Below are 18,988 nucleotides of genomic sequence, written 5' to 3' on the forward strand. Positions count from 1 at the left end.
ATTCTTATCTCAATCTGCCCTCTTCTAGTGGCTGGCTGTACGTTGTTCCAGTACCCACAGCTAATGAGAATATCAGAGTATTACACCTAAAGTGATATCACTGAATTCCAACGAAGTAATTCTCACTCTTCCCAAATGATCACTTAAAGATTTCATTGCTTAGTCCTAGTTGTAGATGTCTATTTGTGAAATGGACCCCTTGTGATTCCAGCAGGGGGAAGGAAAAAGGAACCATTATGAAATATGCCAGAGCATTCTGTTCTTAACAAGGCCTGCCCTCAAGAGAAACTATTTAACCAGAACCTAATCTATGAGTTGTTGGGATTTTGTTTGCTTGTTTGTTTGTTTCCAGAGCCTAACTGACCCACGGGAAAGGAAACATCCAACTCCAGTCTGCTCTGGCCTTCTACACGAGAGAAGGAAATAACCAGCTGAAGCCCTTTCTAGTGATCCTGCACCACCTAAAGGGGTGAAAAAAAACTGAGATGCACTTGTGAAGTTCAGTCCAGAGGCACAGGCTCACTAAAAGACTGAGGCCTAATCACAGGTCTAGAGCACTTCCCTTTCCCCCAGATTTTACTATCACATCCTGAAAGGCCTATTTACCACAGTTGCCTTTTACCCCATACATCAGGTCTGCCATTTCACACACACACACGAAAAAACCTACAAGTCATACTAAAAGGTAAAACATACAGTTTGAAAAGACAGGGCAAGAATCAGAACCAGACCCCGAGATAAGGCAGGGATGCTGGAATTAACAGACTGGGAATTTAAAACAAATATGATTCATATGCTAACGGCTCTAATAAAAAAAGTAGACAGCATGCAAGATCAGATCAATAATATAAGCAGAAACACAGACATGTTAAGAAAGAATCAACAATGCTAGATGGTAAAACAGAGGTAACAATACCATCTTATTTAACCTCACAATATTTGTTAAGGATCAAATGAGATAGATGATTTATTTAAGTGAAAGAAATGTTAGAAAGTGTAACCAAACACAAAGGAACTTACTACATAAAGCGGATGATGATGATCATCACCACGATTAGTAATGAGAATCTGTAACTTCAAAACCTTTCATTGTGATACAACAGATTCTGTACACTAATTTTTAGTATGAGAAAGTTGAGAGTCACCTGACCTATAAAATTAGCAATTCCATGTTTCTGAATCAAATCATTATAACTACAGGGGACCATGACACATGTAGTTATGTCCCGTGTCTTTCCCCACCTCTTAACTAAGACAGACCTCACACCAGAAACTCAAACAAGTAGTTTTGATTTTCTGGAGGTTAAGTGCTCTTCATCTGGAGACTTAAACCTTAAGTTATAGGAGAAACTACAATAGGGCAGCCTCACCTTCTTTCCCACTCTGACTTTGCATTTGGAAAGAAAGGAACATTTGTTGAATACGTATTGCATACCAGGTATTGTATACCAGGTATTGTACTAGCTTAATCCTCAGAACAACCATACAAGGAAGGTACTATTCTCCTATCCAATTTGCATATGAGAAAACAGAGACCCAGACAGCTTGACTAACTTGCACAAGGTCCCACAGTTGGTAAATAAGTAGTGGAGCCCTTATTTACGCCCGGATGGGTTCTACTAGACTGGGCTGCCTTCTTCTAGGGTTGAGTTGGTTTGGTTTCTCTAGGATTCCTGCAGTACATTCTCCAGAGAGGCTTTTCGAGAGGGCTTTCTTTTCTCCTGCCACAGTTCCAACCATGCAGGGCCCTGTCAGTGTCCCAAGCCGAAAGAAATTAGGAGGGACAAGAGTCATGCCCTCTTCCCTGGCTAGTTGGTGAACTTCACTTTTCCTTCCTAGAGCCATTTGACAGTCTTTTGCCCTGCTGGTAATACCGTCTGATTTACTAAGTTACCACATTTTATAAACCTGTAAAGAGCTCCTAGGACACCTGAAATACCATCTCTATACAGAAAGGAGTATGATCTAGCTGATCCAGAACAAAGAATCTATACGTTTTGTTTTGATCTGAGAGTCTGCCACCCTCTTTCTGCCAGTGAACTAGCTCTGACGGCAACTGTGATACCACAAAAGCAATTTCACAAAAATTTATACTAGGCACTGATGACACCAGAAAAACTACATTCCTTACTCTAAGATATGCTGACAAAGGAACAGGAGGTACAGGGAAAAGAAAAAGAAAAAACCTGTTCTGAAGCCAGAGCACAACAGAACAACCCAGGAAGGGAGGGCAGTATTGTAAGTGAAGATCAAACGAACTTGTAAAAGCTGGCTAGAAGCTGCATGGAATGAGTTGAAAGGGTCATTTGGAGACCTAGCAAAGATGGAAGAGACTGACAAATCCCTACTGAGCACAACTACAGCCAGAGCTACACTGAGGGAGGCTGGGGGTAGAGGAAACCAGTTATGGGCATCTGCAGAAATGAGAGCAGTTCATCTGTTTCCCCTGGACTAATTCTCCCTGTGGACTCAATACACTATGAAGTTTTTATTGCTGGTTTTATTAAGGCAATTGGAAATAATTAGACATTGTCTAGCTGGGTGGGGTCCATTAGAGACCGATAAAGAAGAGGATTAATTCATTGTCATGGTCCTAGGAGTGTTTCCAGACAAAGGAAACACTATTATGAGGAAGATACAGCTCTGCCCTCCCCCACATCCTCCAACTCTGCAGCCAGAGTCACTAGTTCAGGCCACAGGATTAGCTCCCCTTGCAATCTGCCGCTGTGTAACAATAAATACTAGATGCTTAACGAAGGGAACCCCAGGTACAGGTGAAGTATTCCAAACACTATCCTCAATCCTGCATATTAATCCCATCTCTACCAGAGCCAGCACATAGGATCTTCTAAGAAAACCCCTTCAACATGAAGGGACCTCATGTTCAGTAAGGCTCTTTATTTAGGTAGCAATGACACTAGCAGGGATTTCAAGGGGCTTCTCTAGTTTAATGCTGAAGGACCAATGTGATGTGATGAGATGTTGTGGCAAGCAGCCTTCTTGACTTAGGAGGAAGAGAACGGAATCTTCCAACTTCATGCCTGAATAGGAAAAACAATCCTTAGGTGATATTGACTCTGCCCTGGCTGTTCTAAAAGGCTAAAGAGAACAGTGTAATCTTTTCACGCACCTTGCTCCCATCCACACGTTAATACCTGTTTCTGCAGCTTGCAGACTTACTTTTTGCAAAGAGCTGTGAGATGGTTTTTCTGGTGTCCTCTGACCCCTCATATTCCTTCTCTGCAAGCTGCTTGTTGGCAGTCTCTAGACGCTCTGTGGAATTTGGAGACAATCAACAGGGTCTCAAATATAAACTTTCATGCACATACTATTGGCCCTCTAAATACTGACCTTTGGTAAAACAAGCCTGTTTCTTCTTGTTAAACAGGAATGGGTGACTAACATGAGTTTGCAAATGTGAATCCCAAAATAATACTAGACCATGGCCGGGGAGGAGGAGGTAAGTATTTAATGCTTTCACTCCTCACTGCCAAAACCTAAGTTAAGTGCAGAATTCTAAATTTCAATGAAATTATCCATCCCCAAATATGTAAAGATATCTTTCATTAACCAGAAAAAAAAAGAGTATCACAGTTATTATAAAGTCTTTAAACTCACGTAATGTCAAAGCTAGAAAGGGACAACCAGCAGCATGTAGTTGGGCCCCCTGACTTTAAAGATAAAATAACCAAAATTCAAAGATAGATAGTAACATCCCTGGCCGGGCACGGTGACTCATGCCTGTAATCTCAGCACTTTGGGAGGCCGAGGTGGGTGGATCACCTGAGGTCAGGAGTTTAAGACCAGCATGGCCAACGTGGCAAAACCCCATCTCTACAAATACAAAAATTAGCCAGGCATGGTGGCGCACGCTGGTAGTCCCAGCCAGCTACTCAGGAGGCTGAGGCAGGAGAATCACTTGAACCTGGGAGGTGGAGGTTGCAGTGAGCCGAGATTATGCCAGTGCTCTCAAGCCTGGGTGACAGTGCAAGACTCCCACTCAAAGGAAAAAAAAAAAAAAGAAAGAAAAGAAAAAGAAAAAGAAAAGAAGAAAGTACCATCCCCAAGGTTAGCAGTTTTGAAGGTGCTGAAGGCACTTTAAAGCAGAAATATTTCCCAAAGTCTTCAATATTATCAGGTGAAAGTCAAAAATAAAAGGAGTCAGTCAGTCCTGGAACTAAGAGAGGACATTATACTTCAAGCTTGCACAGTCAAAGGGCATGCCTCTGTAAAACCTGTTAAAAAGAAGAGGCAGCACCTATTGTGGGGGTGGGCCAGGTGGGTCCAGGAGTCCCAGCAGGGATCCTTCCTGATTAACACATCAGCTCATCGCTCAGAAGACCAGTGAGGTGCATCCACACTTTGATCAATCAAGCTTGGGACTGAGGACTATTGCAGCCACAAAAAGTTAGCCTGGCACATGCCCAGGCATTTACTGCCCATACCGGTGGGTTGGACAACCCCAAAGAGCCTGGTTGGATCCTGCTCAGCCCTTCCCTTCACCACCCTGCAGCTGCTTCAGAAGTACAAAGACAAGTCCTTTGGTTCCCTCACCTCTCAGATCCCTGTTGAAATCGTGCATCCTCCGAATCTCGCCCTCTAGCTTGTTTCTCATGGCTTTCTCTAGGGCCTCTCTTTTGGAGGATGACTTCACGAGGTTCTCATATGCCTCCGAGACGCGCTGGATTTCTGTCTCCACCTTAACAACAACAAAAAAGACGATGGTGGTGATGGTAGGAGGTTGATGGGGAAAATGGTCTGAAAACAAACAGGCAAATCCTCGCTGACAGCTTCTCCCAGGGCTCACAGATGGCCAGGAGGCAACCATAACACAGTCAGATGAGAAAAGTTTCAAGAAAGGATCTCCACCTTCAACCATAAGCTTAGTAATTAACTCACGGTGTCATGGTCTTTCCTCGGGTTAAAAAAATAGACAATTTCTGCCTTCAGAGGAGATGGTAAGATACAATAAATTTTATAAATAGTTATAAAGGATTTTAATTTCTGAAGAAAACTCTTAATTTTGAAAATATTAGTAATAATATATATAGTATATAGATATTCCAAAGCATTCAAAAGGCTTTCACATGTTGGTTCCAGTCTGCACTGATTATCTGCCTAGACAGGATACCTCTTCTCATTTTAGTAGAGAGAAAAGTCAAATTGCCTCTGAAGATCAACTGCCAGCAGCAGAGACCAACCCTAAAAACCCCAAGCTTCATGAAGTAGTTCAGTTCAATTTAACAAACATTTACCAAGGGCCAAATATTTACATGAACTCTTTAAAGCACTACTGGGGGTGTGTAAATATGAATGAGAACATTCTCACTGCCCTCAAGGAGGTTTCAATCCAATCGAATGAAAGAATATAGGGCAAGATACATCTTTAAGAAAAGTAGTAGTGCCATAAAGTACAGACAAGGAAGAAGTTATTCCTGGTTGGGGAAGTGGGGAGGAGAACAATTTCTGAGAAGAGGTGGCATTTAGAGTCAGATCCTGAAAGCTGGGTCAGATTTCAATGAGCAGAGGTGAGGGGAAGGGTATTCTATTCTGAGTAAGCAAATGCATTCCCAGAATGACCAGTCGTTTAATTTGGCTGGACACTGTGGGGTATGCAGAGGGAACCTGGCGAGATATGGCTGCTAAGATAGACTGGAGTCAGATCATAAAATGCTTTTAATGCCAGGCATTTGGACTTTATCCCATAGTCAATGGGAAACCAGTATAGGTTTTTGAACAGAAATTCATAATCAGAGTTGTGTTTTATGACACCCCTGCAAATCTCATAAAATGGGGAAAATAAACTCAGAGAGAAAGGGTCTTGCCCTGAATCAGCCACAATCAGGCAGAAAATGAGAAATTAGACTCCAGAGTCTTTCTGTAACTAGTATAGCTCCACTGCACATATAATAACCACACAAATATTTGCATGTAATTTGTATAAGACAAATAAACCCACGGCCTATTAAGCAATTTTCAGATTAAATTGGACTCTGCAACCATTCTGCATTGCTTCTGTGTTTTCCACTATCCTGTTTAACAAAGCTCAGGGTACTTTCGGGGGAGAAATATCAGGCCCCTAATGGGACACTAGGGGAAAGGTAAGGTTGCCAAACCAGTCAGATTCAACCCGCCTCCATCTCCAAAATTCTGCCGGAGACAGGACTGCCTGCAAACAAATAAGGCTTACACCACAGAAAAGAGCAGGCTCAAAAGTGTTTTTCTCTTCACAGATGGCACCAAGATAGCAGCACAGAAGGTGAAAACTGGTGAATGGCATTTAGAGACAAGATCTGCAAGGCCTGCGCCTGATGAAGCTTTTGCATCTAACTCAAGCGCTGGGGAGAGAAAATAAACATTTCCATCTGAAAGCGCAGGCTTGGTGTTGGTCTGCTCTGGGCAGCATTTACAGTTCAAGGCTGTCCGGTTGTGCACAGAAAGCAACACCTAGAAGGCAGTCCCTTTCCTCAAAGTGTGCAGACTGCTGTTTCAAGATCTTGTACTAACCCTTCCCCTACACCCTGTGTAGATACTCTATCCTTCAAAAGGGCAAGTCCCACAGCTCTCAATAGGGCCTTCCAGGAAAAGCCATCACAGAAGGATATATCCTCTGGTTTGGGTTGGGTGATGGTGGGGGCAGAGAGGAGGGTGGCAGCGTGTTTTCCAGACTTACTCTGTCTACTTATTCCCCTCATGAGCCTCGGGCCTTTTCGTTTCCTCCAGCACTACCTGGGATCTACCTTAATTTTCCCCACTTTCCTTTTCCTCTCCTGCTCCACCTTCCCCTCTACCTCGACACTGGGTCAGCCTCTACTTTTCCAACATTCAAGCTGTTCCAGTTACACTTATTTGAGGCATCTTTTCCCATCTTGGGGAACAAACAACAGCAATCCTATTCTGTCCCTCTTCTCTGTCACTGGCTGAACCTACTCCCACACACACAAAAAATCATCATGGATCCTTTGGCAAAAAGGGCCTGTATTAGAGCTGGGTTCATCCTTCAGTGATTGTATCAAAGATGGGCCGGATCACCCCGAAGAGATAGTTTGGAGAGGGGGTGTCAACTGTTAGCCTAATCAGCCAGACTGGGTTTCTAGTGTATGGATATAATTAATTTATTTCACCAAAGCGATAGGGGCAGGGATATAGTTAAAATTTGGGGGTGAAAATACAAAATCAGGGAAAAGCCAGGAAGAAACAATTCTCAGAGCACTCCAACAATCCTCATCCAGATTTAGGAAAACTAAGGGACAGGGAAGCCATTTTCCTACATAAAAATCCTGTTTGCCAGGTGCAGTGGCTCACGCCTATAATCCCAGCACTTTGGGAGACGAGGTGGGCGGATCACCTGAGGTCGGGAGTTCGAGACCAGCCTGGCCAACATGGAGAAACCCCCGTCTCTACTAAAAATACAAAATTAGCCAGGCGTGGTGATACATGCCTGTAATCCCAGCTACTCAGGAGGCTGAGGCAGGAGAATTGCTTGAACCCAGGAGGCGGAAGTTGCAGTGAGCAGAGATCACACCATTGCACTGCAGGCTAGGTAACAAGAGCAAGACTCCGTCTCAAAAAAAAAAAAAAAAAATTCCTCTGCTGATAATAAGCCCCGTCTCCTTTAGGCCCCCAGATTTGGTGTCTGTTTACAAATACTCAGCTTCATTCAGGCCTCTGAAATTTCCACTCCTGGTGTTTCCTAAGGACAGAGTTGCTGGACAATACAAGGCATCCTCCTGTCCCTCCCCCACCTTCACCCTCACCTCTCTGAACAGTTCACATTGTAGGGAGACCAAACCACATGAGCTCCACAATGATAAAAGCTGCAAAGAAGCGGCCAAAGTCATAACCCTATTCACCAGCAGCCCCTGGAAGCCAAGAGCTAAGGTTCCTCGCTTGGGGGTACTCCAGAGGTAAAGTCCCAATGGGGGGCGTGCAGAGAAGAATGTGAACTGGAGATACACTCCTTTTTCTATTTCCTCAGCCTAGGGTTGTCACCTGTCACCCAGCTGTGGTGTTAAGCCCCTCCTGCCCCTCATATACACCAGAGAAAGAGAGCAGATGTTGAATTTGAGCTGCAGGGAGGGACCAAATCAAAGGGTGGGGAGGAGGGATTGTTGAAAGAGAGTTACTATGAGAACTCCCACTAGGAAAAAGTATTCTGAGCCTTTTCCAGAACAAGGCAGGACTGCTCAAACTTTAGCTGGTGAGATTTTTCTAGGAACTACATTTATTTTTATATTTAAGATTCAAATTCATATTTGGGAAAATGTGACCAAGACGATGAGCCTTAAGGTGCCATCAGATCCTTTACCTATACAGGCATTACCAGTATTCTTATCAAGAAGTATCACTGCCTTCTGGAATTCTAAAAGAATCCATCACGTTTTCTTTAGGGCTATAGCGTCTGGAAAAACTACATAAATTTTTTTCTCCTTGTGTAAATGTAAGACGTTACTTCTCCTAGGTAGACAGGTAGAAGGCTTTTTCCAAAGTTTGACTCATATCTAACCTTCAGATATAAAAGTCCTGAAGACCTGCCACAAGTAATGCTGGGATTCACAAGTGGAGACTTTAATGTGGATATTAAACAAGTCTCACAAATAAGACTTAGAGACCCTAATATCCCAAAACGGAAGCCTCACCTTCTGCAGTCTTGCCACCTTCTCATAGCATCCTTCCAACTCCTGCCGCAAGTTCCGGTTCTCATCTGAGAGGATCTCAACCATCTGCTGGGCTCTGGAAACAATGGCAAAAGGGTCTGCTGGCACTGGCTGATAAGAAGCAGAGGATGGCTGAGCCCGAGGCATAGCTGAATAGGCTTCTCCTGGCTGCTGCTGTGGCTGCTGCTGCTGCTGTTGGTGGTGATGGTGATGATGGTGCTGCTGCTGCTGTTGCTGCTGCTGCTGACTCAGGCCAGGTTGGGAGAGACGGTAATGATCCCCCTGGTGAGCCTGATTAGGAAGGAAATGCTGCTGCGGCCTAGGCAGGTGAGCTGAATGGTCTCCCTGGTTTGGGACCAAGGGGTGTCGGGCAGGAGACAATCTAGTGGATGGTGGAGATTGTAGCAAGGGCAAGGACCCCCCAGAGGTCAGAGAAGAAGTAGGGCTGTGAGGCTGCGAGTTCCTGGCTGACAATGGCAACGAGATGTCCTGCGCTGGCCTGTAAAACATGAAAGGCAGGTGCGGGTTAATTTCTCTCTGAAGTCACTGGGGGAGAAGGGCACAGAAAAAGCGAGATGAGGAGGCTTCTGATGCCCCCAGGACACCTGCAAAATGAAGAGCAGGCAGGGTCTGACTATGGGGAAGTCTAACCCTGCCTGCTCTATCTCTGCAAAGACTACAGCCCTTTTCCAGCCTGACCTTCTGTGACTCTGCCTGACAAACAGAGGTGTGATCCCATGAGGGTCAGAACCAGACAACTTCCATGGTCACTTTGTGAAAATCGTAGTGATACACACCTGTACACCCGTTTGCTCAAGTCTAAACATTTCAAACGATTCTTCTACAAGGTAATTTTCATCTCATTATTTTAAATTAAACCTTTTCTGACATTATGCATGTGGTCCAGCACACATAAAGATCCTGGTTTAGAAACTATGTTCCATTTGCCAGGAAGGAAACAATGGCCATAAAAACCACCCCTCATCTTGCTATCTGCAACTCCCTTTAGTAATTCATACATTCACCAAAAAAAAAAAACCAAACAAACAAAACAAAAAAAAACAACAACAAAAAAACTATTCAAGGATTGGTACTTGTATTAGAGACACTAAATAATTATTGTTGCTTCCAGTTGTTAATGATTTAATGATTCCCATTAGCAGTAACCATAAAAAGACTTGAAGAGGGTTACAAGCAATGCTAACATACTATTTTTGATGTAATGAATCACAAAACATAAGAACTGGAAAGGCCTCAAAAGAAAATTACTTAGTTCAACCCTATCACTGGACAGATGGGGAATGAGGTCCAGAAAGGGGAAGTGATCTGCCAAATATTAGAGTGGTAGTGCCAAGATAGAATCCTTCTTTCCCAATTCCCATTTTCTGGCTTTTTCTACTGCCATAATGCATTGATTTCTGTGCACTGATACTTAGATTTCCAGCCTATTGCCCATAGAAAGTTCCAGAAAGAGACCTTTGGTACATTGTTTAATGTGGCTCTCCCATTTTTGTACCTAATTACCAGGTACAAAATGCTAACACCTAAGTATAAATAATTCATACCTAATGACTATTAGCCATTAAGGGAAACAATTAGAGTATGTGGATGGATCACTTCCACCATCACCATCACCAGGAATAGTATCTGTCAGTGTGCACTGAAGACAAAAAGCTTGTTCATGCCCTAGCTCGTGCCCAATTAACCTCATATGCTCCCATGTCCTATGGACACTTGTTCTACAGTTGATATTTCTCAATCCAGGGAAGACAGATGGCTAAGTGCATGGGATCTGGATCCCAACAGAGGGAGTCTGGAGACCTCTTCTACTGCTCACGAGCTGTGTAACTTTCCGCAAGTTACTTAGTCTGCATGAGCCCATTTTATTCTTGAGGTCACAAATAAATTGCAAAAATACTGGGGTCTTCTCATTTTTGGCGGAATAGGAATTACAAAGAGTCACTTCTCTACCTCCCAGTGAGATAAGCTGACCTTGTTAGCTTGTTACTTAAAGGATATCCATTTAATCTTTGCAATAAATTGCATAAAATTCATGTTGGAACTGGGACAAATCACCAGGAGCAATTAACTTTTAACTGGCATTCCAGATGCTAAAGCACATTCCTCACACACACACTCCAGTTACCATTACTGTTCATTTATCCATCTTTACAAGAGATCTTCACTATAAGGGCTTTTTACAGCTACAAAATCATTCCAAACACTTTCTCATGGATACCCAATAGCCTAGATCTTCCCCAAGAGTCCTCAAACCTGTACAAACTCTGGATTCTGTCGCTCAGGCCTATCTATGCCTCTGGTGTACCCACATTCTTCCAATCGCATACATCTGTCATTATAAATAATTGCTGAATATTGGAGAGGGCATGCGAACTATTTGGCAAAGAAGAATTGACATGGTACTCATGAGTACAACTGGAAAGTTGCTGCCATACATAATATTTTTCCCCAGAGCTCAAAGCACTCATTCAATCAAAAGCCTGGGAGTTATTTACACATTTATTTGGTGAAGAGCTTCTATTTTCCATTCTATGGATCTTCAGTTTCCTCACAGGTAAAAGACTATGTGCTCTTTTTTCTCTTTGAATGAGAGCTATTACAATTTCTACATGTCTACAGAGTTAAAATATAATGTCCTGAGATTTGTTGGGGCTTGTGTATCTCTTTTCTGCTTTGTGGGCAGAAAAGAGGGGCTTAAGTTTCATGTTCTCCAATGCAGCTCTCAAATTTTAAGGGAAAAAAATCACCATATTAACCTTCATTTTTGTTCCCAGGATTTGCAAGTCCAAGGCCTGGGAGGTATTCTCTTTTAAAGACTGAACGCCCAGTTCTGAAATGGGCTTTCTCTCCACAGCTCCCCGGGGCCTCATCAAGCAACCCAGGCCTCTCTCTCAAACTCAGCCACTAGCCTCCCTCCTGCCTGGAGACTGAAAGGCCCCTCCATTCCCTGGATGACAGCACATGGCCTTCCAGGGACCTTGGGAAGGAGACCATGAGGTCTCCAGAAGGAGGTCTCTGGGGTCAGATAAGCTGAGGATGAAGATAAGCAGAGACAAGGCAGCTGCCCCTCAATTCCCCAGGCTGGAAAAGGAAGCAGATCTCAGTGCACCGTGATGTTGGGAAAACCAAGGCAGCCCGTCACTGGGTGGTTTGCAAACCAGCAACGGCTTGGGCAGTCGCAAAGGGATGGAAAGCCCTTCAGCGAAGAACTCAATCTGGGCTCCAGCAGCCACCCATCAGGGGAAAGCAGGAAAGAATGAACACTGGGGTGAAGCTCCCCCTGAGAAAAAGAGATTAAGGAATGACAGGGGTAAGGGAGAGTTGGGGGGTGGCGGATGTCAGAGGAAGCCAAAATACACCCCAAATTAAATAATAACAGTAAGAGTAATGACAATAATAATAAAGGTGGCAGCCACGTGAGCAGCACACTCTCCAGGTCCTTCCAGCACACAGCAGCCTGAATCACTCCCCACTGACACGTTAACCAGGAACAACAAGCCGCCTGCAGACAACAGAATCACATGATTCCATGCAAGCCCTGACCTGCCTCCCGCCACTTCCCTCCCTTCATCCTGCTCCTTCCTAAGGCTACCTGGGCCACTGGGGCTCTGCAGAAAAGGGGACATAGCATACATGCAGGACAAAGGCCAGTGACTGAAATCAGGATCCTCCCCAAAGCTGGGGGAGTGGGGTGGGGTGGGGGGTACCCTCCTCCCAGAGACAGTAGTAAGGACTCAAAGGGAAAGTAAAAGCCACTCTACCCAGCTGACACAGCACCTTCTACCCTGCCACCTCGATGACTGGGAGCCCTCACCCTCCCCAGCCACACACACATGCACACATGTGCGTGTACACACACACACTCCACACTCCTGGCGCACACACATGCAATCCTGCACACACACTCTCACTAGAGCAGGTGCCACCCAATAGCCTGGAACTCGATTGATCCTCACCACAGAAACTGCCTTTCCCAGGCTCTGCAATGGTGAATCGGTGAATCCTGGAGCAGGCTGCAAATTCCTGATGGTTTCTCTTGCACAACCAGCTCTGCTCTGAACTACAGAGTTAGGTCACCCTTAGATTCCACTAAACAAGGATTTCAAGAAACCTCAGATCTGGGCATGATTTCAACAATTGAAAGGAGGTGGCTGCTTTATAAACAGAAATGATTTAATTTTTAAAAGCACTTGATAAATGTATAAACCCAGGATGCAGAAAAGGTTCAGCACTTAGAAAGACAAAGATTCTGAAATTTTAAAGTTATTCAGATAGCTTGGCCTTGTTTCTCATCTGGGGTTCTGGGCCTTCAAGGTATTTATTTTTTAAGGGGAGGAGGGCATAAGAAAGATGAAGTAATAAAAGGATTGTTTATAATTGTGTTCATTTTAACAGCAAATCTCCAGCAGTTCACTGCACCTCGAAAAGCAAGCAAGTGTTCTCTTAACAGCAATTTGTTCAAAGAGTTTGCTTTGCATCCTGACTTGTAATTTGTGGATTAAGGGCTCAGAATGTAGTCTTCTAATTGATTGCTGCTAGCAGCAGTTACTTGGAAAGGTACTCACAAACTGTATAGCTAACTGGTTAAAGGAAATAAAGGAGGGAAAATGTATCACCACCTTAAAGCAGTACACTTCTGGAAAGCAGTTCAACTACCTCCTTTTGCCAGTAATTTGTCAATAGGTGCCACTCCCTCATGTAGGGCCCTGCAACAATTTTACAGCCAGAATTTGCCTGATGCAGACCCAAATTTCATATGGAGCATCCTCCCACTAGGGCCATTTTAGGTTTGCTTATTCATCAAGCATTATCAAGCACTCTGCTCCTCTCCCATAGAGAAAAACCTGTTACAGCAGAACTGTGTATTAAAATGCTGCTCAACAAGGGTAGATCATCATGGGCTCTGTTGCTTTTGAGGACAGAAAGAAAGAGAAATCCACAGATAACTTAGGTGGGAGGATAAGAAATATGTATCTTCCTGTAAAATACATGCAGCTAAATTTCTCCGGTGGCTTAATCAGGATGGGAAGGAAAAACAAAAATCCTCTTTGGGCTCCTTATTATTTATTTAGGCAGATCAAAGGGCTTTTCCATCTAGCTTCAAACACTGTGGGAGTCATTTCACATCACAAACAATACTGGTGAATGAGTTCTGAAAATAGCTTTCCTGGGAAGGCGGGCTGTGCGCTGAGTGGGGCTGTGGCTTCTGCTCCACACCCCAGCCAACACATTCCCCTCCCACAAGGCAACAGACGTCAGCCCATCAACAGACTCTTCCATACTGATGGGAAAAGCAAAACAAAAACCCCCAGCTTCATTGATATTTTGCTGGCTTGAATGGGTTTCCACTAAGTGAGGCAGTCTTGAACAGACCAACCCCTCCCTGGGTCTTCCGTTTCATTGGTCAGATGGGAATCTGGTTCTTGATCTCTTTTAAACCTGAGTGGCCTTGTTGGTTACCCCATTTCCTGTTCCAAGACACTTATCAGAACATAGGCTCCTGCCCTTTGAAAGCTGCACAGAGGAGGTTGAAAAGGGTTAGGAAATCAACCTGGGTTAAGAGGGAAAAAAAAAAAAAAAATCCTGAACTGGCAAAATTAGGGGTGGAGTCCAAAGTGAATTGCCTCTGGCTACAAAAACAGGACCTGGAGGGGAAAAAAAAGAAATACCAGGAAATGCTAGGTGCCTTCTCTTACTTTCACCCTACTCCACCCCATGACTGCCTTCTCTGCTGAGTCACTCAATGAACTTCAAGCCAGAAGGTTTTTTCCAAAATGAGCAAGTAGGGTACAGGAGACAAAGAGGTAGACATCAAAGGACATCACCGACCTAGTCTGTGAGCCGCATATAAATGAAGGCCAGCCTAGGACCAAGCACTTCAAACCTGATGGTCACCCAGCATTACTCATGGCCATGAGGCAGGATACCACACTTAAATGCCACCATCAGTGCCCACGGTTTAAACCTTTTCTCCTGCCCTATATGTTGAAATACTACTGATCAGAGACATGGCCCAAATACTAACAACAGGAACAATGAACAGAATCATAGAATCATAAGGTCTAGTGAATGTAGCAGTGGGACAATGGACCTCTGAATAATTAAGAAGTATACATAGGAACAACTAAATATATAAGACAGAAATGGTAATATTTTTCCTTCTGTATTTTAGCATCTGACCAAAATTTCTATATGATGTGATGGGGATTTAACTCAGAGGTTTAAAAATGTGACAGGCAACTAATAAGTTCTCTACCAAAAAAAGATACAACAGTCCAGATTTCATAAACTGCAAGCATAAGGCAAGTAACATTCTGAACCTACATACATACATCGCTCCCCCACCATAACATCTGGGTGTTTGTCTAGAGTCCAAAAGAATAATGGTAATTCTACGGAAAAATGATAACTGACAAGAAATACACAGATTTGTTTGCAAAAATAAATGATGAAAGCTTCATGGAGGGGAATATGTGCAAGTGATAGGATGTTCCAGACTAATTAAAGTGCAAGGTAATTTGCTTCTACTTCTCAAGGAGGGCTTATGAGAAACACAGACCCCTTCAACATCCTAGGAGACAGGACAGCAAATAGCTGCTGAAATCAAGACTTTTGCTCCTGTTCATCCACTAGGCAGTTGAGGCCATGCTCAACCTACAAAGCTAAGGGATTGTTAATACAGTGCTAATTATGGCTAAAGAGGCTACAGATTCAGGTTGGCAGGCAATTCACGAAGCCAGATGCCTGTCATGCATTGCAGAGTTTGTTATACCAAACACCTGCCCATTCCTTCCCTAAGATTCCCAACACGCAGCAGAAGCTGGTTGGGGATGAGGTCAGGAAATGACAAAAAGAGAACTCTCTTACCTGGCTGCTCCATACTCAGGGGGATGCTGATACCTCATCAGTTGCCCCTCTGTTCTCCCTGGCTGGTTCAGGCGATGCTCACTATAGAAGTGCCCTGGCTCTTGGGGCTTGCACACTACAGATTGGGGTGGCATGCCCTTGAAGGGATATTCTGGTGGGGGGCCTCGGTGTTCCATGCCCTTCAGGCTATGCTGGTTAGGAAGTGGCCCTTGGGCCTTGTAGAATTCACTGGAACTCGTGGGATTCTTGTAGAGGTCATTGGGTTGTGGTGGGGAGAGGGGAGCACTGGTAACAGGTGGATGGGCCTTAACTCCACTGGTGGCCAGTGACATCTGCATTAGTCGTTCACTCAAGGAACGGACATGCCCTTGCTTAAGGTCTCTGAGTCCCTCATCTTGGTGCATCTTTCCAGGATTGAGCCGCTGAACTGATGGGCGTCCCTCGGTCCTCATCTTCTGGTTGGTGACTCCAGTGACGTAGAAGGCAGCTCCAACACTGGCATGCTGTTGGCCCCGAAAGTACTGGGACTGGACCTTGGCTTCTTCATAGGTCGGGAGTTCTTCATTATTCTGCATTCGAGGAGACAGCTGCTTCTCCATGATGAGGTTTTCTGACTGGATTTCCTGCCCCTGGGGTTCTTGTCGAGCAGCATGAGCCACAAGCTGTTGGTGGTGGTCTTGGGGACTCAACACATCACTCTGAGGGCCCGGGTTCCCACTGCCACTGGGGAAAGGAGGGCCATTCCCTGTGGCTTGCTGGTGTATGGCAAGTAGGCTGCGATTCTCACTAGGATTGCCATAGCGAAGCTGCTCTTGTAGCAAACGCTGCAATACCGTGGTCCCTCCACTTGGCGGTTCTTCAGAATTTCTCATCTCTATTGCTGGTGGTGCCTTGTGAAGAGAGAGAGAAATTGGGCACCTGGGCTGCCCTTGACCTGGGAAGGGGAAACAGGAAGCTTAACACCCAGTTGATGGATAAATCAGTCCTCTAAAGGGAAAGAAAATGGATATTGGAGGGTGAGGATTTGATTGCAGAAACAAAGTAGAGAATTGAATCTAAAATTAATAGATTGTTGGGGATTCCGGGCCCTAGCACTGATATGATGAGGAACATGGAGGCATAAGAGCTCTAGGTTTCCTCTTTCACTTTTAGCATGAGTTAAATATTCAGTCTGGACTTAACTCTTAAGAGTGCTTGAGAAACCTGGAACAGTCAACGAGGGTAATCAAAGTGGGTAACTTTTCAAGGTCCATATTCACAGGCTTCATCTCTCTGTATTGTATTTAAAGCAAAAACCCAAATCTTATGGCTGTGGAGGTGGGGACAGGACAGTGGGGAAAGTTACCCCATAACAGGATTTGTAAAGCAGCTCAGCATATGAAGGCAGCTACAAAATGCAAAATAAAGACTCAAATAAATAAAAGGTGAAGAGAGCTTGGCTTGCACCAGATAGTAATGATCCCTGCCTCGATGCAAATCTTTTTCTCTGATCTCATAAGGCTCAGAAACATCTTTTTAAAAAATCATTTTCATAGTCTCCATTTTGGATGCTCCTTGGCTTAATAAGAGAAGGACTTGGAATACTTATTACTGACAAAGTTGCCTTTCAGCTCTCCAGAAATAGTCATTTAGATATGTTGTTGTTGTTATTGGGTAGGAGAAGCTTAAAGGGGAAGCCTCTTTTATTTGAAGTGTGCCTCTGACAAAATTTAGAAATTGAAAAATATAAAGATCATCTTTCTGGAAAGGTATACGATTAGCATATCCCCTCCCTCACCACCAATTCTTCTAAACAGGTACTATGGGTTGACTGAAACTGATAACTTCAGTAACACAATTTAATATTCAAATTCTAATCATACTGTTGGTTTACAGGGTATACAACTGATTCCTCTTTTCTTGACGTCTATTTTCTCAACTAAAAAATGACTGGTAGATGATTTCTCTCTCTCAGCACTGTATAGTACACACTAATTCATTAGAGATTCAAAAATTCTTTGGGCAGAATCTGTCATGTTAAGTATTGGAATTAAGTAATAATGTTCAATAATGAAATTTTCACTCTAAGGATCTTCAGTAATTGCTGGAGATGAACATAATGTCACACGAAAAGTCACAATAAAGGTCAATTTAACCAGCATCAGGTTTCTAGATGGCAGCTCTGGATCCCTGGCTCCCAGGCTCTTATTTCTATGATATTAAGTGGCCTGCAATCTCTCTGGAAACATGAACCCTTTTCTTTTGGTCATGCAGAGAGAGAGTGACCCAGAATGTACATATAGTATATGAAGAAAGTTCATCTTCTCTCTTTCTTCACGTCTTGTTGGTTACTACTACCTGGCTTCCAAATGTTGTGCTGGGCAGTCTGACAACACGAAGGGACCCTCCAAAGTCCCTCTCATCATATTCTCTTGGGAAGTGCACACCAGTGGGTTAAGCAACCCAGTCCCTTTTCCGTTCCTCCCAATGTGCCTCCAGGACTCCTGTACTTGAACTGTCAAATTGGGATATTCTGACAGGCTGACAAGCATAATATATAAATCCTTTTTGGTGCCCCAAACTAGAGAGATGACTACCAAATTACTTCTCCTTGCTCACAAACTGGAAACAGGAACATGTATGGTGTTAAAGCGAAAGTGATTTACAAACCCTCCCTGCAAGGCAGGGAAATGCAGACACTGAGCTGCCCTGGACCCTGAAAAGTATACCACCCCCTCCCACGTCACACCCACCCCACCCAGCATGCACACAGGCACACATGCATACACACATGCACGAGCGCATACACACACACACACACACACACACACACACACACACACACAGAAATATTCCATACCTATTTCTGCTTTCTTTTAGGCTTAAAGCCTTGATCAGGATAGGGAATTCTTGCTTATGAGCAGCTCCAGAAACCGCAACGGCAGATTCCCTCTCCCCTAACACTCAGGTTCAGGGTAAGCGCCGCCAAGAGTCCAACCACTGGTCACTCTGAAATGTTCAGGAGGGGGAGGGAGGAAGAAATAAAAACGTCGTTTCTATTTTGCCACCAATGGCCAGCAGTTAATCAAACCAGTTCTTCCAAGAGAATGACTTGTCCTCCTATGGTGCTTGGCTTTTAAATGAGTAGCAGAGTCCATCTCCACTAGGGCAGAAAAGAAACCTCAGTGTCCAGTAGCTGTGTCCGGAAGGCCAGGCCAGTCTCCAGTGATGGAAATGTTCAGGTCTGAGACTTGCTCTGTTCTGACCTCACAGCCCTAGAAAGCTACCACTTCCATTCCAAGTTGGAATGGTGGATGATGACAAAAGCCAAAACCACTGTCACCTTTAGGGTGCAAACTTTAAACTGCTATTAGTAGCAGGGGAGGTTAGTGAGGCTCACTGTCCCACATCCCAGAAGGGAGGGCAGTCATCATAAGGTAGGTTTTTGGTCAAAAAAAAAAAAA

The 18,988-nt window shown here is 44.1% G+C and overlaps 1 protein-coding gene across 3 annotated transcripts in view; it reads right to left on the reverse strand.

Annotated features, from left to right (window-relative positions):
• The window catches only part of AMOT (angiomotin), a 66,355-nt gene that overhangs the window by 32,035 nt on the left and 15,332 nt on the right, over positions 1-18,988 (reverse strand). The window contains exons 3-7 of one of the 3 annotated variants that reach the window (XM_032757492.2): positions 18,385-18,533; positions 15,546-16,435; positions 8,640-9,156; positions 4,555-4,699; positions 3,181-3,273 (exon numbers count right to left, since the gene is read on the reverse strand). In XM_032757492.2, the coding sequence (XP_032613383.1) occupies positions 3,181-3,273; positions 4,555-4,699; positions 8,640-9,156; positions 15,546-16,417 (1,627 nt within the window). In that variant the 5' untranslated portion in view covers positions 16,418-16,435; positions 18,385-18,533. Of the gene's footprint in view, positions 1-3,180; positions 3,274-4,554; positions 4,700-8,639; positions 9,157-15,545; positions 16,480-18,384; positions 18,534-18,988 lie in introns of those variants that run through there. The other 2 variants (XM_032757491.2, XM_032757496.2) reach the window with 2 other exon arrangements.

The sequence above is a fragment of the Hylobates moloch genome, unplaced genomic scaffold (assembly GCF_009828535.3).
Source record: "Hylobates moloch isolate HMO894 unplaced genomic scaffold, HMol_V3 SCAFFOLD_7, whole genome shotgun sequence".
In the NCBI taxonomy this organism is placed as follows: Eukaryota; Metazoa; Chordata; class Mammalia; order Primates; family Hylobatidae; genus Hylobates; species Hylobates moloch.